This window comes from Vanellus vanellus (assembly GCF_965231255.1).
Source record: "Vanellus vanellus genome assembly, chromosome: 11".
NCBI classification, from domain to species: Eukaryota; Metazoa; Chordata; class Aves; order Charadriiformes; family Charadriidae; genus Vanellus; species Vanellus vanellus.
Window position 1 is genome coordinate 22,421,158 of NC_138916.1, and position 22,817 is coordinate 22,443,974.

Below are 22,817 nucleotides of genomic sequence, written 5' to 3' on the forward strand. Positions count from 1 at the left end.
AGATGGTTTAGAGAAGCCAACGTGTCTTCACTTTGGGAAAGGAAACTGAAGCAGGGTTAGTCTGCAACCCCGCAGCGTCCCAGGGGAGTACACGAAGGTGCATCAGTTTACATTGCCTGACAAATCTGGTGGATTTATCTAATAAAATAGCAGCTGTATAAGGAAAATGAAAGCCTATCTGTGCCAATCAAAGTGTTCTATAGCTTGTTAAAAGTGTGGTTAAGCTGGCTGTGAGACTCTGTGTTGAAACTCAAGTCATTAGCAAAGATCAGTGGCCATTTGCGAAGATGGTACATTTTAAAAACTGCACAGAATGTGTCTGTGTTGATATTCCTCGACTGAAATACCCTGGTACTGAATGTAAAGATGAACATCTCAGTGCTAATTGCCAAGCATGATCTGCACAGGTTACGCATGGTGATGGCAGTAAACGAGGTTTCCAGACAGTGAAATGACAAGTTTCCCTGCTTTCGTTCAGAAAAATGTCCATTTCCATGACCAAGATGTAAAATATATTCCAGCGTATTCCTAGTCACCTTGTTCCTAACAGTAAAAGGTTTCTTGATGCAGTTGGTAGAAATGTACATCTATAAGTCCTTCTGCTAAGCTTGGTTTTGTGTTTTATTTTACAGCAAAGCCAGGGTTAGAGTACACGCCACGGAGAGTTTTTGCCTGGAGCACGTAGACACCTTCCCAGGGTGACGTACTCCAGTCACACGTGGAGGAGGTTCTCATTAGTTCCTGTTACCCATATAAAAATGTCTTTATAAATAACATCATGCAGCAGCAGTTGGCCCAAGCTGATGTGTTACGTTAGGTCCTTGCGTAAGACAGTCTGAAGTCCTGTCAGCAGCGCCAAAAAGGATTGTCTTCTCTTTTGATTCCTCAAAGTTTGTGTTTGCGACACAGTGCACCAGTGAAGTTCATCCCTTTTAAGACTGCTTGTCCCAAGATGGCCCGTGCGTCGGGCTGTGCCTGACGGGGAGGAGGTCATAGTGACTAGGAATGTGACTGTTCCTAGGCAGGTCGTATGGATTTTGGAGGTAACTGGCACTCCGACCGCGGGCGTCTTGGACCACGCTGACAGTGGGCTCTGGGGAAGCAAGGCAAATTGGGTTATGGTAACTAGCAGCGTTCCCCAAATTAGTTACTCGTGTATTTTGTCCCAAGCACAGAACATCAGCTTCCCAAAGCATCGCTTCCCCTCGCAGCTTTACTGACAGCACATGGGGCAGCGCATGGGGCAGAGCAGGGAGAAAACCACCAAACAGATCCAAAGGCAGGTCATTCCCAAAGCCCTGCAGATAATGTATTCAAATGAGCAACACTTCCACACTTTCAAAATCTTGCAGCTGGACTTTGCGGCAGTTTAAAACAAGAGTGTAAACAGTGAACTGCCGCTCTCCCCAGCTGGGGCTGGAGGAGCAATCCAGCGCTGTGCCACGCTCACATCCATCACTGCAGCACAGGTTCTTTCCCCTCCCCGGGACTTAGCTCCCCAAATCAAAACACTATTGCACAGGTTGTCTCCTCCCAGCCAGTGCCTCCTGGCACTGTGCCAAGTCCATGCTAACTTGTGTTGGGAAAAGAAGAAAAATCAGCATCTACAATAAAAACACCAACTGGGTTGGAAGAGACCTTCTGCCACCTGCCCCACTTACCAACTTCATAGATGTTTTTATTGGCTGTCGATGAAGTTGGCATTTCTGAATATGGGGACTCTCTGTGACCAGGCGATTTCATTTCCACGTAGCTGCTCTCGGAGTGTTTGCATGTTAAAATGGGGGGGTCTTTAATGGTGGCGTAGGGGTTTTCACTGCTGTTCAGAGAACAAGTGCTGGAGCTGCACACAGATTCTTTCATATAATCTGCAAAACAAGAGTGGAGTGGGGGTGTTAGAGTTGTAGCTTATGTAGGTTAATTACAACTGAGCCTCTGCAGGAAGGGGGAGGGGGGGCGACAGGGGGGCAGGGGGTAAGGAAGATCCTTGAAGCATCCAGCACAGACACCCGACGCTTGTGCTCTGGGTGCGTCCAGACCATTGCATCCACAACTCACTAGCAGGAAAGAAAGAAAAACCTGCTCCATACCGAAGGTTTTCCTGTAAAAGGTTCTACTTGTCATTTACTGGAATATTTAATTTGAGGTGGCAATCCTTTCTCTCCCTCCCCCTAATTCCTAAGGAGCTACGTTTCAATCCTCTCCGCCTGCCCTGCCAACCCGCAGACCCATGCCTGTGGCCATGGTGAGTCGGCTCCACAGGCACCTTCTGCTGGTACTTGGGCTGCTGGGGCAGCTACAGGCTTAGTGCCCGGCGGCTCTGGTCACCATCAAATGCCCTGTGTTTGAAAGCAGAACATTTCCAGCAGGTGTAGAACTGCATCAGTGCAGCATATGTCCCCTGAGAGCTCGGGTTTCTGGGGCTATCCAGCACCAGGAGAAACCAACTCTGCCATTCAGACTGGGAAGAGGCTGCTCCTGCTAGTGGGGAACGCTTGGGTTTCCGCAGGGGAGACAGGCCTCCAGCTGAGCCCCACTTCTGCTCTGCTTCCCCCACTCCATTGCTGTAGACATCCACTGCCCCTCTCCACTAAGCCGGAGGAAACAGGCGATGGTGCCAGAGGAAGCACTACATGGGGAGAACGCGGTTGGTGTGAGTGTTGTAACCAGCGGTCTCCCCTCTCGGTGACCCTGGCTGGGGTACGCCAGCCTGCTGCGAGGTACAGTGCCAGTCTTGCTTTAAAAATAAATAAAATAAAAAAAATAGACAATAAATAGGTCTTAACATTGACATTCAAGAACGTGCCATTGCTGCTGTGTGCATCCTGCTGGGCAGTGCCATTAATTTAGAATTAGAGCGATGCAATGAAAGATGAGGCATTTTCTTGTGCTGGGTTACAGTACAAAGGCAGATCCTGGTATATATGAAATACTCCCGGTGAAATAGCGGGACTTGCAAAATAGCTGCAATCCCAGCTGCCCCCGCTGTCTAGTATGGGAGACAAAAAGAGAAATTCAGGTTAAGAAATAGACAGACAACAAGATATCACTTCTCCTTTACAAACCTCGGCTCTGTGCCTATCCGCCCCATCCTGCTAACTCGCCTGTCGGGTCTGCGTCACCCTGGGGTGCAGTGCCACTGCTGTCAGCTCTGGGGCTGTGTCTCTGTCTGTGTCCATCAGTCCCCGGCCCCGGTGCGCTGCGTCTCGGCTCAGCTGGGGGACGGCACCGAGCAGGCGTCCCGAGCAAGGCGTCAGGTCCTGCCCTGCGGCCTGCAGCCAGTTAATGCCTTTGCTCCGATTTCAGTGACACGAGCACGTCGAGGGTCCTCAGCTCACAGGGTCAGTGAAACCAGCTTGGTAGGAAGCTCTACTGCAAAGCAAACCAGCTGGACCACGCTGGGACCATCAGGGAGGAGAGGGCTGGCAGAGGCCCTGGCACTGGCCCTGGCACCAGTGTAATGTTTATTTAGTAATAAAATTAAGAAACTCCTCGTCTGACTTCAGCTTGGGTGAGCTTAACAATCCCTTTGCTTCAAAGTGAAACCCGTCTGGTTTGGTACATCACAGGAGACAGGAACCAAAGCGACACAAATCTTCCCCCGCTGCTGGCGGCGGGGTTTGGCCCTCCAGCTCCGCCAGCCCCATCCCGGCGCAGGCCAGGCAGCCAAGAGCTGCCCCGTCCTGTCCTTCTAATGAGCGATGGAGCACCCCTGCACCACCACCGTACACCGGTGAGCTCAGCATTAGTAGCTTTTGCTGTGCGTATGACTTCAGTTGAGGTGCCACGCAGTCCAGGAGCCGTGTTTAAAGATGTGGAGACAACAGACAGACTAACAAATCCTGTAATAAAATGAAATTCTTTAGGCTAAAAATACCTGTGCTATATATGGACTGGGGCCCATTCTTCAGTCACTGGGAAGGTTGTACACGGGTGAACTGTCTCATGGAAAGAAGCTGAAAGCTCCCAGTGCCGACACTGGTGCAGGAGCACTCACTGCTCCAGGGACACGGCCCCAGGGAGGGGCAGAGCCTCAGCCCTGAGCCTTTTATTTCATTATTCGCCAAAAAAAGGCTCAGCTCCACCTGCCCACAATGTTGCAGCTTCTGGTGGCTACTAGGGGTACGTAGTGCTCATTAGGAGAGCCTGGGCAGCCTTTAATAAGCCAGCCCTAAATTTTGGGGCGAGAGGACAGAAAGACTGTCACAAACTTGCTCCTCCGCCTCAAGCCACGCTGCTGAGCAGATGCTCTCAGGGGTGAAAGGCGGGAGCTCACCAAAGCGGGCAGCGTGAACGGGTGCATGTGGCTTTCGGACCCTGCGAGGACGAGAGGGCAAAGCGAGCGCCATGTGTGAGCGTGAGGCTGCCGGTGCCCCGAGAGGCCACCACAAAGCACTCCCCGTCGGCACCACAGCTGGGAGAGAACAAATCAAAACAGAGCTGGGTTTAGATTCATAAAAACGTAGATTATAAAAGCCTGCTGGCTACTACGGTGAGTAAGGGGGAAGAGTGAGCGGTCCTGCTCCTGCAGGTAAATAGCTGCGTGGGTCAGTGCTGGTTCTTTTGTGGAAGTGGGCACATCAGAGCTGGCATAGGAGAAACTCCCAGCACATCACAGAATCAGCATCGAACGGTTTAGGTTAAAAGGGACCTTAAAAGATCATCTAGTTCCAACCCCCTGCCACGGGCAGGGACACCTCCCACCAGCCCAGGTTGCTCAAAGCCCTCAATACTTCATGAAGTCCAGCTCAGCTACTTTTACCTTCTTAAGCTAAAATTCACCCGTCCTGCTGCTAGCGCTGACGCTACCCGCAGGCGGGTGTCCCTCGGGCTGTAGCCGCAGCACCGGCCCTTCCCTTCCCAGGACCAGGTCAAAAAAGACCAGCGAAATCCCACCTGGGCTAGCCAGGCTCACTTGGCCTCTCCCAGGAACTGCCTTTTCCCAGAAGATGCTGAGAAACAGCACGCCTAAAAGCCGCTTCCCGCTGACGTAAATGGGAACTCTGTGTCTAGCAAGGGGTTAGACCCTTCGCTCCGGATACAATATAATTTACGGAGCACCGGCATATGTTGATAACGTGCTATACACCAGGGAGTCATTAGCCCACAAGACACATTATGCGCAACATCGTAGAGAATTTAACTCTAAAGGATGTGGAAGCATGCGAGTTACTTTGTTATTAAGGTAATTTGGGGATAATTAAAAAGTCTGACATCAATTGTCAAATTTCATTTCGTGAATTAATTTAACCCAGAACAAATGTATTTAGAAATTCTCAGCCCGTTCACCCTGTGGGCCATGTGTGAGCTCTGGCGATGCCGCCTCATCATCCCCTGGGTGCCCCCGGCGTCGGGCTCTGGTGGGGGTGCAGAGCTCAGCCCGACCGGTGGCACTGCCACCAGCAGCGCTGGTGCTCGCTGTAAGCACTCAATCCGCCGGACCCTCTAGAGAAATACGGGGAATATGCTCTAATTTTGAAGTCCCTGTCTCCTGTGTTGCCTGGATACCAATCACCAGACCTTTGAAGGAGGTTTTATTTTTGTTACCAGGGACTGGAAACGTACTCGTCCCTCCCACAGACCGGGTTCCTCTCTTTTGCCCTAAATATCCTCTGGCATACTAATGACAAGCCTCAGTACCTACTGCCATGTTTGAAGGGTTGAGGAAATATGATGTACACAGGTAGAACATGCTCTCCTACTATTTAATCACATTTATGGGTGCCGTTGAGCGTAGCGTGCCTTTCTGGCTGCTTTCATTAACCCGGCTAACCTTCGCTGCTGCTGGGACAGTAATACAGCGATAGCTTATTGCTGCTTTTCCGAGTGTGACACAGTTGTGGGGACACATTCCTGTACACCAAATAAATGAACCACACTAAACCAAGCTCCAGCTCCCCGGGGTAAGTGCATTAATGTTTCTAACTGCTGGGATTTTGCTGGCTATAAGGCAAAAAGTGTAGTGGTTTATTCCTTAAAATATTAGTGCCTGAGGTCATATTATTCCACCAGTGCACCAGCATTCATTAAAAAAATAAAAAAATAACACCCTACAAAATAAGAAAGGACTCAGCTGTAAGGAAAAGCTTGGAAATGGTATCACTGAACACCCCGCACAGGGAAGAAACTGCTCTGAAAACCTGTGACTGTTCAACCACTGTCACCACGTGCCACGGGGCTCAGAGCTGGCACCATGGCGTCCAGCCCCTCGCTGCCCCGAGGGGTTCCTGCCGCTTCGCCAGTGCAAGGACCCGTCAGACACCTCAGGGTGCGCTGGGCTTGTCTGTGGGTGACCCCGGCAAACGCGCTCCACTACCAGCACGGCCATTGCATTTCTAGTGGCAGGTGGCAAAAGGGCCGTCCCTCTCCTGGCCGCCCTGCTCTGGGGACAGCCTCCAGCCAGGCCAGCGCGGAGCAGGGACTGCGGAGCCGGGGGCTCTGGTCTCCTCAGAGGAGAACTGGGGGAAGCGGGTGGCGGACCAGGTCCACCACAGCTTGAACTCAGCCTCAAGCCACGGGACCCGCACGCCTCCTTCCAGCAGTGCATCCCGTGCACTGCTCTGGGCTGGGGTCAGGAGCACCACACAGGATATTCAGCTGCAGGGCAGGCGTCCTCCAGTCACACCTAACGGCTACTGATGGGAAAAGGCATCGTCTTGAAAGGGCGTAACAGTATATACACACAACGCACCCGCCTGCCAAGGCTTTTTGCTGACAGAATCCAATTGTTGGGGACTGGGAGTTTCTTTCATCTGGATGACCCAGCTTAGTAGATGCTTCCTCTCCGTCTTTAAGATGAATGTGGCCCATCAGGGCCAACGCAAGACCCGGCAGGGCGAGGAGATCCATGCCCTGAGCATCGGGCACGTCACCCAGCTCCTGGCGCGGGTCTCATCCGGGACTGAGAGTGGCCACGCTGCCGGCAGAGCCCCGGGGCTGCCTGAACCCTGACACTGACCTTCAGGCTGGGCTGTCGGAAACCTTTAGCCATCCAAAGGCAGATGCTGCTGAGAAATCTCAGCTGCTAACTACCCGCAGGTTAGCTACCGAAAAGCCCTGGGAACTCAGGTGCGTTCTGTGTCCCCGGCACCTTGCCCTTGCCGGTGCCAGCCGTGCCCGCCCGTGGCAGTGAGCAGCCACAAAGGACGTATCAGCTTTCCTGACTTGGCTTCTAGGCCTGATTGTTTCAATTCATAAGGAGATAAACACGTAAACAAAATGGCTCAGATCCTAAATAATAAACAAAATATGTAGCAGCAGAAAACACATTTCACAGTTCACTGTTACTGTAATTCTTTTTCTCTCGTTCACGGTGGTACCCCACTCTCTGCGGGACTGTGTCTATGGATGGGAATTCCTACTGCGTGTGTTCAAAGCAGCTTTTTAACTTCGTAAACACAGTAATTTAGTTTAAACTAATCTTGAAATTAGTAGTTCCATGTAAAGAGAACGACTAGCTATACTATAATAAGATTTTTTTTTCTTCTGAAAAAGAGAATCACTGAAATAGCTGAAACCAGTGGATTGAGTCAAATATACATACATAACCCTTTTAATATTTTAAATTTAGCTTTATCGAGAAAGACTTGGTCATGGATTGTTGGTTTCCTTTCCTGATTCTATGTGGTAAGGTGATGCTTTAGCAAATATTATACCACTTTATTTTGTAAACAGCAGCTACGAAGGGATTAATGTTCTCTAGGCCTGGCTATCAGCTGGTCATTGCTTTTTATGCGGACTACCTTTCAATATTCTGTGTTAGTTCAGCTAAAGGTCTCGCTCTATAACCTCTCAGCCACAGCAGATCCGTGGATGTCTTGAAACCACCTCTGCGTGAAGGTACCATTTTCCCCATTACTCAGCCAACAGCAGCTCAAGGACATTACGGAAAGAGGCTGTGCGGTATTTACCCCCTCGGCGGGTGGAGGGGCATTCCCAGCTGGTGTATACAGACACAACAGCCTTGAATGCCGACCAGGACCTCCGCCGGAAACCTGCCTGTTCTGAAGGAGACAGACTCCTTGCTCCATCTTCCGGCCCACAGGTTCGGTGTGCCAAACCCCAGCCCAGTCACTCAGGAGCTTGTGGGGACCACTGTGCCAAATGGTAGTCCATACATAACTGGAACATTTCGAATGTAAACCTGGAGGACAACTGAAATCTAAAATCATTGGGCCTGTGCTCATGACTCATCTACAATCCCTTTTTAGAACTGCCCTGGAGTCAATGCCCATTAATTGCTTCGTGCCAGCGTGACTGGTTAATGTACTGAGGGAGGTCTTTTCTCAAGCTCTGCTATAAATCTCTTCCCGTGAAGGCCACACAGCCGGGTCAGCTTCTTTTCTCGTGGCTGTGTTTAAGCTCAGGATAGCCAAGAGCCTTATGGAGCTGTGACTTAGCAGGCAAACACACCAGTCTATCACCACCAGCCGCCACCAGAAAGCCCTCGCAGGATGGCTAATAGGTCCTAAAAGAGCTTCCCCTGGGCAGACAGCTCCACCTGCCCCTCCTGTGCCCGCAGCAAAGCCCTCCCTTTTTGTCTTGTGCTGCTTTGCCGAGGCAGGAGCCTAAAGCCCTGGAAAGCCTTGCATCCATCATTCACGGGCCCCAGACATCTGGCTGGGAGTCAAGAGTGCTGCCAGCTGAGCCATGCAGGCATATTGTGTAGGTAATTGCTGTCCCTTTCTGCCTCTGCATGGCCACTCTCCCGGGCGCTCAGGTCTCCTATCTCACCTCTTCTACGACACCCTCCTCAAACTCTTTGCCAGGGTGACTGCAGGCACTGGATACCATACCTTTGAAGCTTTTTTCCATTATGTATGTGTTCTGACGTCTATCCATCCCACAAGCACCTGCATAAAAATGATATATAATGGAAAACAAATAAATATTTATGTAAATTGGATTGCTTTGACTACTGAGCAGCACATATTCTTTCCTCTAAATTGTATATCAAGACCCTCACTTAGGGAGGCTCTTAAGCACATCCTCAGCTGTAAGCACGCACTCAGCTTCACTGGGGATTCTGTGCATGCCTAAAATTATGCATATGCTTAAGAGCTTCTCTGGAAGGGAGGGATTTCCTGAAGCAGGGTGCTGCTCATTACCAAGAACAGCTATCCATCAGGAGAACAGAAAAAAGTTCATCTGCCGATACCTTCGTTACTGCAACACTAGGTTGGATTTGTAAAAAAAGCCTAAAACATATCCTTTCAAATTTGAGTCTGGAGGTTACGTTCCATTATTCCGTGGCTAATTTTAAGCTATGTTTCATTCACAGATAGTATGTTACTTAATTCACAGTCTCAGATTCTAAGCTGTGTACAATCTTTCTAAATTACCTTATATGACTTTGCTTATACATTTGCACAGTTCATTAACTGATGTGACAATAGTCCCTAAGTGGCTACAGTGGTCTGAAAACGCAGCGACTGAGAGCAGAGAGCTGATAGCAAGGACTTCTGTCTTACAAGACTCCATTAGAACTTGCTGCTCCTTACCGAGGCAGAGATACACAAGGATGCGAACATTTTCCATTTTCACTACTGCAAACTATCCTAGGTATCAATCAAAAGGAAAATCTAATGTAAGCCTTTAAATCCTTTTAACTATAGAGTCTGATATTTTTTATTGACTAGCAAAATCAACACGAATTTGGTTACTGGGATAGAAATGTCTTTGTGGCTAATGGGATTCCCAATCAAGTAACTAAGTTCTGCTGGTAAAAGAGCCCTGCAGACAACATGTCCCAGAGGTCTCCCAGCTGTTTGTCCTTGCACATCCCCTGGTTTCTACAGAAAAAGCTGTCCCCACCACTGGCAATGCCCTCCTTCACGACAGCCTTGCCTTTTTGCTAAATAAGGAAAATCACTGAATTAGACAATAAATGTGTTACTAGCACATCAAAGACAAACCCCTTTGCTCTGATTCTGTGGGTGTCCATCCCTGAGCCCAAGAAAAGGGCTGGCGGTACATGACCGGCTCTCTCATGGGGGTCTTTCCCTTCCGGCCAAGAGTGACCCCCCCCATACCATTTGGGAACCTTCTGCTTGTTTCTCTCTGCTTGTCCTGAGCCACTTCCCAGACGCACCCCCTGACAGAAGACGCAGAGGGGAAGGCTGACTGGGCAGTTTGGGCATAGTGGGGCAGCTCTTTCACATAACGGCACCAGCTGTATGCTTTTTTTCTCTCCTGTACTGTGCTAGGGCAGAGTCCTGAGTGAAGAGGATGGAGCTAATTCATCCCTTGGCTCACATCCACAGGGCTGGTGCTCCCCTTCCCAGCTGCCACGCTCCGGAAGGCCATCCCTGGCAGTCACACATCCTCCTGCCAGGGCTGAGCGAGCCCCCATGGCCAGGAGCGCCTGAGCAGTTATTTGGGCAGGGCGCATCCCTGGTGCCTCCGCGGTACGCAGCGTGCCTCCGGCGAGCAGCAGCGCACGCCCCACAGAGCAAGGCTGGCTTATAGGAAGCTGGTGAGCACACAGCTGGGGCTACAGGGGGAAGGGAGCCGTACCCACAAAGAGGGAGCAGTGACAGCGAAGAAAAGGAGACCCAGGCCGACGCATGGGGAGGTGCGCTGGACACAGCATTGCTCACATAGTGTAAAAGCAACACTGGAAGCGCCTCTGGCGGAAGACTGAGATGAGTAACTTTGCTCAGGACCATGATCTGGTCTTCCCCAGTAACTTTAAAATATTGACCAGCTGGGCTGGAGCTAGAGACAAAGCAGGCAGCCAAAAACACAGGAATGATCCTGTAGGACAGTGTCCTCATGGCTGCTGGAGATTAATGCGACATTTAGAATAAGGACCATGAAGAACAAATGACTTATGGAAACAGGTTCCCCAGGGAATGGTCAGCTCTGCTCACTGCACAGTCCATCCTGGTATGGGAATGCTGCGTCTGTTCTGCGCATCCTCATCAGATCGTTACAGAAATGTTCCCATTGCCACTGTGAAGACCTGAACAAAGGCTGGAGCCTTGGAGCTGCTGTGAGGATGCAGCACTGTCAACCGGCACTTTCAGTGGCTCGGAGGGGAAGGACTCCACCTTCTGAGTATATTTTGTTAGCTCAGCTCCACGTGACCTCCTGCCGGTCCTACTGGAAATGTCAGGCACGTCTGGAAGGGCTTCTGCAGCAGCGGAGATCACTGTGCCTGCTCTGAGTTATCCCAAACTTGCTGTGAGACCCTCCCGGAGCACGGGCTGCCGTATTAATACTGGGTTTGCCTGAGTGAACCCGATTTCTGGCTCTGAGCCGGGTAATGGGCAGTCCTTGCCCACACTGAGCTGCAAAACAGCACATTGCCGTGCTCCAGCTCAGGTCTCACGTACTCCAGGGCAGCTGCAGAAAACTGCGAATCCTTATGGGTGGATGGCTGAGAAAAGGTGGGATATGCCTGTAGGAAAGATAGGGGTAAGGAGGGCTACACGACCCCTCAAAGCCCTTCCCAACCTATTCCCTGTAATTCTGCCTTTAGTCTGCTTTTTATATCTGTTATGATTCTGTGGGGTTTATGACCCATTTTGCGTATTCATTGCATTCCTTAGGAGACGTAATGAATGATGGATACATTATTTTTTAAGCTGAAGAAGTAGTCAATGTGGAAAAGGCCTAAACAGGCCGGGAATCTGGGAAGTCTGGGTTTAAGTTTGAAGCTCAATTGCCTGCTGGGGTGAAATCACTGTCTCGGCTGGAAATATTTTTCCACACCTCTTGGCTTTGAGAAAAATGCAAAGTCAGCTCTGAATCAAACTTTATGGCTTTGGTCTTCTGGAATAAATTCAGCTTTGAGTCACTCAAGATGTGCTGCAAATCACAGTTTAGTCTCTGCATTGAGGACTGCTGTTAAAAAAAACAATACTGATAAAACCATTTTTGTCCGCACCCGCTGTGCCCAGCACTCCAGCTAATGAGCAGAACAACCTTTTCTGAACTCAGTAGGTGGTTTAGGACTTTGGACTTGCTTGGAACAGGAGCTGGAAGCTGGACTCTGCAATTGCTTAATGCAGACTGGACTAGAACAAGTGAGATTAGTCACAGGGCAACCGATTCTGGTTCTGCAACAAGAGATAGCGAATAGAAAATGCAAAGACACGCCATTCCGTGAAACTCACAGGACCAGGCTTCATTAAACAGGTTGTGACACACAGCGAAGGTGACAAAGCTGCTTCTTCTTGACAGCAGAGTCCCCAAACTCTGATCTCTCAAGCACACGTCCACGAGAGTTACTTGTGCACCAGATGTTACAGTCTGAAATGTGCTCATCACTAGACTCCAACTCCATTTAACAGACACGGTTCTCTCGCTGACAAAGCCTGACTAACTGATATTTGAAGCCCACAAGCAAATGTGGCAGCAGCGAAAATTCAGGCTTTGTTCTGCTCCCTGCATTTCCCAACTGGGAAGGATACGGCCCTAGCAACTGAAGTCCTGCAAAACTGAAGCAAAATTCCTGCAATCTGAATAAGATCCACTGTATATCTAAGTACAGTGGATATACTTATGCATATATGGTATATATGCCTAGGCATGCATACGCATACGTAAGACATGTTTTTCTACGCAATTTCTTCCTGTTTGGCTCAAGGAGAGCCCCATTGATATCAGAGGGAACATACACATTGACTGAGACAGGAGTTACATTGGGTCCTCGATTAAGACTAAATAGTTCTTCTTAGCCTCATGTACAGCGAACAGCCCTTGGCCGCCTGCCCCACGCTCTTCCCAGGAGCTGGTGCTGGGTCAGGCGGATTCACTGTCCCGTTTCCTTGCCACGTTTGCTCCGTCGCCTTGAGCTGTGCTGCTGTGGCAGTGCACAGGACACCCATCTGAAATAAGGTCTGTGGGGGATTCTGAAATGGGCCATTCCTTTGACCGTGAGCCCCCTTGGTATGAACAGCCCTTCCTCTGCTCCCTCAGAGAACAACTTTTTCTTTCCCTTTCCAAATAAAATGTCTGAGGAATGAATCCTAGCTCAGCAAAGGCCAATGATGCAAACTGTGAGCAATCAAAAGGTGTTTTCCAAAGCTGTAGAAGTGCTACCTGCAAAAGTGAGGAGAGCAAAGAGGGGTTAATGAGAGCACTCGTGTGCCTGTTACCTGTGGAATTGCCTTTATAAGGTACACAAGCAAATAGAAAGTACGTGGTATTTCCAGAAAGCATTCTGTTGATCCTCTTTCTGTATCTGTGTCTGAGATACGTTGCTGGGAAGTGAGGAGCTGTGGTGCCAGGCACACAGAAAAGGGCATGATACCACCAAGCAGCTGAGCAGCCGTGCTCTGCTTCTGCTAGAAACGGTGTCGGGGCTTCTCCTGAGCTGCCCTCTGCTGCTCCTGAGTAAGGCAGCATCTTCTCCTTGGGAGCAGCTGCTTCTCCTGCTCTCCCTGAGCTGTGAGATCAAAAGGGAGTCTAAGCCTGGATCCAGCGTGGTATCGAGAAGCAAGGTTTTCCGCATCAGAAGATGCGGAATCCTCACGTCCAGTCTGAGCACAGCCATGACCCTGAAAAGTGATGGTACGCTGCCATTCAAAATCCCAAAGGTGTCCGCCTGGGACAGGTCTGGGCAGCGTCTAAGTTTGAGCACAGTATTTGATCAAAAATACATTTCACAGGTATAAAAAAAAAGAAAAAGAACTAATAAAACTCCTTATGAGAACTCCTCGTGACTGCAGGTTTTAGAAGATAAGTGTCCGAGTTAATTTTCACATGGATATTCTTACGATTTCCTTTCCTCCAACTATAATTCATATTTATGACACTTACAATTTCTAACAAGCCTACAGACATCTTTGTGAGCCTGATGCTCTTTCTCATCTGGTTGGTGCAAAGAGCCTGTCCTTTGGGACCGCTGCCTCGGCCAGAGGGGTGGCTGGCTCAAGAACCAGGGAGGCGACCAGAAGAGTTGAGGGTTTTCCATTCATTCCAAGTTTATCTTCAATTTCCCCTTAAGTCCCCTTCCCTGCCTCTAGCACCCTTACACATCTGCTGGCTATAATATTTCATGGGATCACAACAGAGGAATTGTCCACTGCTGTTTTAACTGTTTTTAACCGAATCCAGCCACGGGCGATACTCTTCCAACACGTGAGCTGGAGCATCTGTGCCACAAAAGCTGAGGCTAATAGAGGGATGAGAAGGTGGTACATCTCTTAACTTGCCGGTATTTCCGAGGTTTAAAGGTCGAGATCCTCTATGTGACCTTATTAGGCTTCACTTATATTTTATGTTTAAAATTCCAAATTGAAGTTTTTTGCTTACTTCTGAAATTTGCACGTGTAAGTGCAGCTGTTATTGCACAAAAGTAATTACATGAAATGCAAACGTTTTACAGTTTCATGTGGAAATGACCTTGATCTGAGCAAGAATTCAACATTATGAAAGTTATCATAAGCAAGCATTAATTTTGGTACTGAAAGGGAAGAAAAAACTATCTTATTTTTATCAATTAGTGTGAAAAAAAAAGACATTTTGAAAGAAACAAAGGAAAAAAAAAAAGGAAGAGACTATCTGGGATGCAAAATGCCATGGAAAAAATTGTGACTGTTTGGCTGGAGACCACTCAGCTAAAGTATTTATCACTTCTACATCATTCTTACTGCAAAGGCATTTAGCATCGCTTCTGCTAGTGAAATAAAATGCATGAATGCAGGAAAAATGTGGCACACAGGGAGTTCAGGACACCGCACGATAAAAACAAATAAAGCTAGTGACAAAAGCAGTAAAATGGTAAAAGGAAAATTAACTCGATTTGAAGAGCATTTGGAAATCCTCACCACCCCCAACTCTCCATGTTACGTACAGATAAACACAACAGTGGTTCTGCAGCTTATTATACAGAAGAAAACATTAATGGTTGATAATGATGGAAAAAGTTTTGCGTTGAAGCTTGACAGGTTTGTGATTTTCCTGATGCAGGGAAGACTTCATCTTTGGGGCAAGGCACAGTGGGTGACCAAAAGAGCAGTGATGAGATGTGATGCCTGGTGGTGCCCTATGTTAATTCCTTTGCCACGTGAGCTGTGAGATAGTTGACCTTAAAAATTCCATAATACCACTTAATACTGCACTTTCCTCCATACTGCAAATTTTCAGTAAGATATTAGTAATCCCAGTAAAGGAAAGGGCAAATGCTTTCCACCACTGACAAGTTAAACTCCAAGTGCTCAGATAGGAAAACAAATAGCATCCACAGCACTAAATCTGGATAGGTTTTGAGATGAGAGCTGCTAAAAACCCTGTTAAAAGTAAAGCCAGGGAGAACAAACTCAGAAAGGGCAATTAAACTTCACTCTCGGCTTGTTTGCACTGGCTAGTTGTTCAAAATTGCCTGAAAAATGGCCACTGTATGATTAACTGGGAGATAACAGGGTCTATCGCACGCTCCAGCTCCCGCCAGAGGCTCCGCAGTTTTAGCAACATGCCAGTATTCAGTGCTAAACTTTATAAAGCGTGAAAGAAAAAAAAAAATCCCAAATTTGAATTTTTAATGTTCTAAGTTAGCCCTTAAAAAAGCATTTATAGAGTAGATGATGATAGTTATTCAACCAAGCAACCCAGGATGGGCGACTAGAACGAATATCGACTCTGCTTTCCCAATCTGTGGTTTATGGTAAAGGAAACAATTTTCAATTCTCCATCTTTCACTACTGGCAATTCTGGCTGTGAAATAAAGACAACACCTATATACTTCATTATTGTTAATGCCTTTATGAAAGGCTGATTTGGATTTGGAATTGCTCTAAAGTCTACTAAAATGATTAAATTGTTTAAAAATTACTGACCTAGTTCATTCAGATAGCTGTAGGGTCTCCAGTCTGCAGTTTCTCTGTCAAGGATTTTGTTACTGAGCTGTTCAAAAAGTATGATAATGGGTTAATGCTGAAATCAACAGACAGTTCCCACCCAAGACTTCAGCCCAACGATGCCACAAATAAAAATGGGAGATGACTATTACCTTGGCCTCACCATTTCGGTTCTTTATCTGTATGAGTTTGACAGTTGTTCACTAGCATTAGGGAAAATCACAAAGGAAAGTCACTTCACCAAGCAATGAGCACAAGCATGCTGGAAAATACAGGATTTCCTTCAGTAACCAGTAATCACAAGTGGAACGCCTGTGTACAGGGAGTGACATGCTGGCAGTTGCAAAATAACTAATGAAGATGGATGGATCAAAACCGCCTACATAAGCATGCAGATAGGAGCTGTTTGGAACAAAGGGGGTTTGCTAATACATCTCTGTATTCGGTTGAAAGAGATGTAACGGCTACAAGATTTCTCTCAATTCAAGGAAAATAACATTGGCAATAACGAAGCATAAAGCCCCGTGCAGATCTGCCAGCAAGAGCAGAGAGGAGTCCAGGGATGCCATCCAGATGCTACTGTTGGAAAAACACCTCTCTGCAGCGCGGTAGCTGGGACCCTCCGTGCCCAGGGCGCAGCCGGGTCCTGTGCCGGCGCGGCTGAAGAGGGACGGCCGAGCACAGCCTGTGCCGCTGGGGCGGTACCAGCTGGAGACGGCTGCTATGGCATTAACCGCACGTGTCAATACGCTCTGGACTTTTCTGCTATTTGTAGCAGCATCACTCGAGCCAGGTAATGCTGAAGTACAGTGCCAAGGGGCAAGCACAGCGTCTGCCTGAGGGATGGGGATTTTGGGGACGTGGAGTGAGCTCGCTGGAACATCTCTTCACCCGCTTTGAGGGTGCATGGCTCCACTAGACTGGGGCAGCACAGCCACAGCGGCTCTACAAAGCGTATGGTGATCAGGTGGGTCCCAGCACGGAGGGTCTGTGAATCACTGTCGTTGCTAAAGCTGCTGTTTTCTACCTCGACATTTTTCCCTTGAAAGCCACACCTGCTGAAAGTACAGCTAGTCCTGATAAAGTGTCAGTTCAAGAGCAAATCCCAACCTCATTTCTGAAAAATTAAAGTTATGACACCATCATTGCTTTCCTGTGTGTTTCCAAACTGGAAAGCCTTCTGCCTCAGTTTTGGAAGGTTCATCTCTGCTATTTTACTGTATTTACAAGAAAATGCTTAACAATAAAGGAGGTTAAAATTGAAATAAAGTATTCAAAATTACCAAAACATTTCATTTTTCCTGATCACTCGTTAATTTTTGCTTAGCTTTCATAATGGGTTTTAAGACCTGGAACAAAAAACCCCACTGATGTGTTGAAGTCTATTGGTATGTAAAATCCCAGGTGGCACCTGGTCCCCTAACACTGGGGACGGCTTTGCAGGAAGCCCAGAGTCTGGGTTTTGTCCTGCAAATAGGACTTCCTCAGTCTCCCACAGTGCTCCTGGAAATAGCTGACAGCACACATGCCACCTCAGGGAAGGGGGACATGGCCCTGTGCTCTCAGGACGCGTAGTCCCACACGTCTGCTGAGTGTGTGGTCATAAATACCTTTACATTGTGCTACCAGCTCAGCAGCCCAGTGAAGGGTGAGGTGCGCTCTCCCTGTTTTGGAGAGATTTCCTTAAAGGAAACACAGCCGGATGGGGAGGGATGAAAGGGCTGTCCCATGCAGCAGTTGGGGACGCTCCTCTGTGCCATGTAACATGGACACAATCTCAGGGGCAGGGCCGTCACCCAGCAAAATGGTTTAGCCAGTCGAGTCTGCTGCACGGAGCACGCCATGACCTGCAAGGAATAACCATGTCGCGGGAGGCGGAGAAATACAGCAGGAAGGAGAAATGCTGTACCAAGAGAGGGGAGGAGGGGCTGGGGCTGGGAAGCCATGCAGCCCCTCTGCCCCTTGGGTTAGGTACTGACCACACCAGGGAGGGCTTAGGGTCAGGAAATCTCCTCTGGCAAAAGTTTCTCTGGCAACAGGGACCAGCAGGATCCTCCCTGCCAGCCAGATGTTCTTCCCTAAAGCTGGGTCACTGAGGATAACGCTGCAGAGCTCTGCAGCCTCTCCCTTATCTCTAGGGAAAGCATCTGCAAATACTCCTCTCTACCAGGAGCACCACATTTAGGACAACTATACTATATATTACAAGCTGCACATTGACATTTAGAAGCTTTTATCTGCTCGCAGAAGCTGGTTTCATTTGGGTGAAGATTTGTAACAACCAGAGGCAAAACCTCACCCTCATTGACTGAATCCTGCTGATTGGATTCCACTGATTCAGGATGCAGAAAGACACATTTTTACATCAAACGTAGTCTGTCCTGGCTTAAACAGACACAGGAGAAACCACCATGTAAGCACTGCAGAGAGACACAGGAGACAGCACAGACAGAAAAGGCTGTGCACGCACACACACACGCACACAAAATGTTGGGTCTCTCAACAAGCAACTGCACGGTATTTTTAGAGCTATTCAGCTTAAGCTTTTACACAAACGGGTTTCATCATTTGCAAAGCACGTAACTGTGCTCCAAATGGGCTGACTTCCAGCCTGGAAGAAAGATTCAGGACACATAATGGTGTGAATACACCAACCACACGCACACATAGGTATGCACGTGTGTGTATATATGTGTATGTATGTAAGTACACACACAGACACACAGACAAAGACAGATGAACGCACACCGCGTTAGAAAGCAGCCCATTTCAAATCCACGTGAAAGCCAGGCTCTGGCTGAAAGAGACCCTGCTGCTGAGCCACCAGCACTGACCTTGAAAGAGGCATTAATTCAGGGCGGTTCTGTGCCCTGAGCTGTGCGGGAAGCGAAGCCAGATGATCACAACGGTCTCTTGTGGCCCTACAGTCCATGAATCTCACATCAGACAGCACCAGCAGTGCAGTGATAGCTCTATCTAGTGCCTCGTCCTTTCCTTCTCATTTTCCGACTCTGTATATTCCCACTAAGGGAACACGCGTCATCAGCTCATTAGGCACCTTTGCACCAGCCACTCTCCTCAAGGACATGCCCAGAGCAGGCTGAAAGTTGATAAAGCTGGTTGCCTGCAATATTTCTAGAGCAATCATCGCCCAAGAGCAGCGGCTGTGACGGCATATCCTTGCTCCTGGCACAGGCTGTGCGTCTGACGTCTCCCAGTTGACAACACAGGAGTCATTTCTTTATCATTCAGCAGCTCCTTGTACTCCCCCAAAACTGGGAATATAAACACTGACAGCAGGTACACGGTACGGATGGATGGGGCAGTCAGAGCACATAAGCAACAGCAAGGCGACGAAAAGCAGATTAGTTTGTAATGTGGTCACAGAGGAAGGGAGTCGACATTCCTGCCCCTGCGCTCGGCCCGTGTAAATCAGCGCAGCCCCACTAACGGCACTGTCGGCTTTCAGCAGTGGAGCCCACGGCTTCTTCCTTCATTTCAAAACTTGCAGCAATAACATGAATGCTGATTTTCAATCCAGCTGTACCACTTAGATCACATTTATTAAAGTCTTCAAGTTGCTATTAAAAGCTGTGTTTTTGCAGGATTTATAAATCAGCTCACAAACCTGAAATTTGGCATGAAGAGCTATGTGCTAGAATTGATTTTTTTAAATTAAATGATTTGGGGACATTTCTAAGTTTTTCAGAATGCAGTAATTACAAAGAAATGTGATTATAGCTGTCTCTTTGTGCCACTATCATTTCTTAACACACTATAATTTGCTAACTTTTTTTTTTTTTTTAAGATAGAAGATACTTCAATTTTTAGTGCGAAGCAAAATTGCTTTTCTGGAGGAAAAAATACTTCATAGTAAATTTATCCACTAAAAATCCTAGCTTTTAATTTTAGCAATTTCATTAAAAATACCTCCTATCTGGCAACTTTTCCTTTAAGATCAATGAGATACCAGCAGGAGTAAAGCAAAGTAATTATCTGCCCATCTGAAACAGCTGGATAGATCGCAGTGGCGAGTTGATCACCAACATGCCATTTGTCAATGCTCAGGTTTTCTAAGAAGTCCACGGTGATTAGGCAAATAAGCGCTGGCAGGAACTCCATCATACCTTTATCCTCCAAGATAGTACTTGCTAAGAGTTTTGCAATTAACCTTCCCAACTACTGACTTCAGGTTTCCATGGCGCAAGCCTGTGTTGCTCAGGTTTAGGTGGCCATCCTGAACACTCCGCAGCAATTCTGTATTCGCAGTCTTCCTTTTTCTTGGGCTTGTTTTAGTCAAAGGTACTTTAATGATGCTTTCTGTGGTTGAATTCCTTTTTATTAGCTGGGTGACATCCAGTCAGACCATTTCCAGTGACCTCTGCTTTGCAGTTTCTAATTTTATGTGAAGTCTTCAGTAGAATTTAGAACTTCCTTTAATAGATGTGAATCTGCTGGCTTTAAAAATTCAGGACATCTAATAGCAATTGATTTTTATGATGTCTGTAGAAACCAGCAACACCTGGGCTCCAGCTGTGATGCCGTTCTCCTTTGGTCAGGAGTGACGGTGGAATTAAGAGCTCTGCAAAGACAGCAAGGTGAGAATCCTCCATTTGCTCGTGGCATACCAGTGCAGCAGCCTCATGCTTTATACAGAGTATTTTTCTCACACTTCTGCAGCCTTTTGTAAAAGGGAGATGTATTCCTACATTCATACACAATTTAAAAATTCAAATATAGAGCTGGCATTGAAGCGCTGACAGTGGTTCTATGAACGGTCCCACTGAACTCCTTCTGAGCAAAATAGGTCTTCAGCATCTGAAAATCTGGTCTCTAACTCAAGCAACGAGAGCTCTGGTGTGAAGACACAGGTACGGAGGTAAGCATGTATCTCTATTTATCTGCTTCAGAACATTTTGGCACAGTAATTCTATGTCATAGTTTCACTTGAGTTCTTATACGATGCTCCTTGGTAACTTGTAGCATCGTTATTATTTGCTGCTGCACATGTCAGAAGAATAAAGGCAAAACCTACTTGTAGAAGCTAATAAGCAAAGGTCAAATTTTGGCTTCACTTAAACTGATAGTAAAATATCCACTGACTTCAAAGGGGCCAGCAATTCAGCCAGGCTGACTCTGCAAGCCCCCTCCCATGGGAAGAGCATTTACTTGTAGCAAGACGTTGGTAGTTAAAAACTTGCACTAAGATGCAGGAGCCTCTGCTCCTCCTCAACCCCAGAGACGCAGAGCCATTCTCCTGGACCTCGCACGGAGACACAGCTCAGCCCTACCAACTCCTGCTGGCAGCCGGAGCAGGCTTCAGGGACGCAGGACTGGAAGGGCTTTGATCACCGAGTCCCCGAGTCCAGCCACCTTTTCCTGCAAACACCCAGGCACATAATCACTTAGATAGCTGATCAAGCTCCATTTTAACAGTAATCAGATTTCTTTGTCCCATTAGTCTTGCTGGGAAGCTATTCCAAAATCTCACTGATCTGATGTTAGAAATCTAATTTCCAGCTTCGATGCATTCATGGCCAGTCCATCCTCATTTGTTCTTGTGCCAGCTCTGTCATCTAACTTAAATAGCTCTTCTCCCTCCTAGTGGTTTACCTCGTTGTATTTATAGATGGCAATCATACTCCCTCTCAGCATTCATTTTGCTAGGTAAAAGAAGCCAAGCCTTTTTTTAGTCTCTTCTCATACGCTCCCCCTTATCCTCCCACTTGCTTTTGCCTCCATGTGTTCCAGTCTGAGCACTCCCCCAGCACAACTAACCAGTCCTGCATACACTAGGAGGATTTTAACGCCTTCACTTGCGCTTGTCTCTCAGCGACTTCAAAGTTTTTACCTTCAGGCCATGCGTAGGATTCTGAGCAGTGGCCAAACGTGTGTCTGGCAGAGGGGAAATGAGGAGGTGAGATACCTTCCCCTGGTCCTAGAAGAGATGTGGGAAGACTTGGCACTGCTCCCTTCCTATGAAGATAGACCTGTCTCACAAACTGCGGTCCTCAGTGCGATGCTGGACCTTTTAGCTTCTGCCACCAACCAGCCCTGCTCACCTTGCTTCCCCAGCGAAGTACCCACCGTGTACGCTGATAACAGCAGCAGGGTCAGTAAATGCAGCAGCAGGGTAGGACAGCTGTGCCGGGCACCCCACAGCCAGACCGGCCCTTGCTCAGCCCGTACAGGGCTGGGAGAGGAAAACAGAGACGGCAGGAAGGAAACCAGAAAGAACACACGTATGGTTGGGTGAGAAAAGAGAATAGGAAAACGGATATGGGAGGAAACAGGAAAGATAACAAAGTGGAGAGAACACCATGGGAAGAGGAGAGAAAAGGCAAAATAAGACGCAGAAAGAGAAGAGGACAAGAGGGGCAGCGGGCGCACACGAGAGAGAAAGTCGTCTCAAACTGGAGTGGGGCTGCATCTCCCCATTGCCCTGTCTTTGTGCCTTTGCCCAAGCTGCCTCTCTAAAAGAAGCGATAGAGGAATGGCTCCAGTCCATCGCCTCAAGGCACAATCTCCTTTGAGCACGGGGAGGAGAATACACGCAGGGCTCTGCTCGGCAGTTCAGAGATTCCTCTACCATTTTTTTCATTTTGCATCTGTACTGGTTCCTTTGTGACCCCAGCTGGCACTGTAAAGAAATGAATCCTCCAAGTACAACTTGTGCACATTTCCCTGCAGAAAGTGGGAATGGCACCAGACAAACTGATTTGGAAATGAAACTCGTTAAGGCAGCCATTAGGGGCTTTATATGCTCTTTTGTCTTACTTGGCTGCAGAACTGCATAGACGGAAGAAGCATATTTTTGGCCATCCTCAGCTATTTAGTACTGCAAAGCATTCTCATGAATAAGTAAGGTGGTGGGAGATCTAAAGGAAAAGTCAGGCGATATATTTTGATAAGTGCCCTGAAAATCCCAGATCCATTGTTTTTGTCTTTTTTGAACATCAGGGCAACCCGCTGACAGACTCCTGATAGCCAGCACTACAGCAAGGCAAGCAG

General features: G+C 47.9%; 1 protein-coding gene across 2 annotated transcripts in view; it reads right to left on the reverse strand.

Annotated features, from left to right (window-relative positions):
• Nucleotides 1-932: 932 nt before the first annotated feature.
• MEGF11 (multiple EGF like domains 11) overlaps nt 933-22,817 on the reverse strand; it is a gene marked incomplete at its 3' end in the record, with an annotated part of 212,686 nt that continues 190,801 nt past the window's right edge. The window contains exons 21-24 of one of the 2 annotated variants that reach the window (XM_082488744.1): nt 15,786-15,852; nt 8,796-8,852; nt 1,662-1,868; nt 933-1,093 (exon numbers count right to left, since the gene is read on the reverse strand). In XM_082488744.1, coding sequence (XP_082344870.1) covers nt 933-1,093; nt 1,662-1,868; nt 8,796-8,852; nt 15,786-15,852 — 492 coding nt within the window. The remainder of the gene's footprint in view (nt 1,094-1,661; nt 1,869-8,795; nt 8,853-15,785; nt 15,853-22,817) is intronic. The other variant, XM_082488745.1, reaches the window with a different exon arrangement.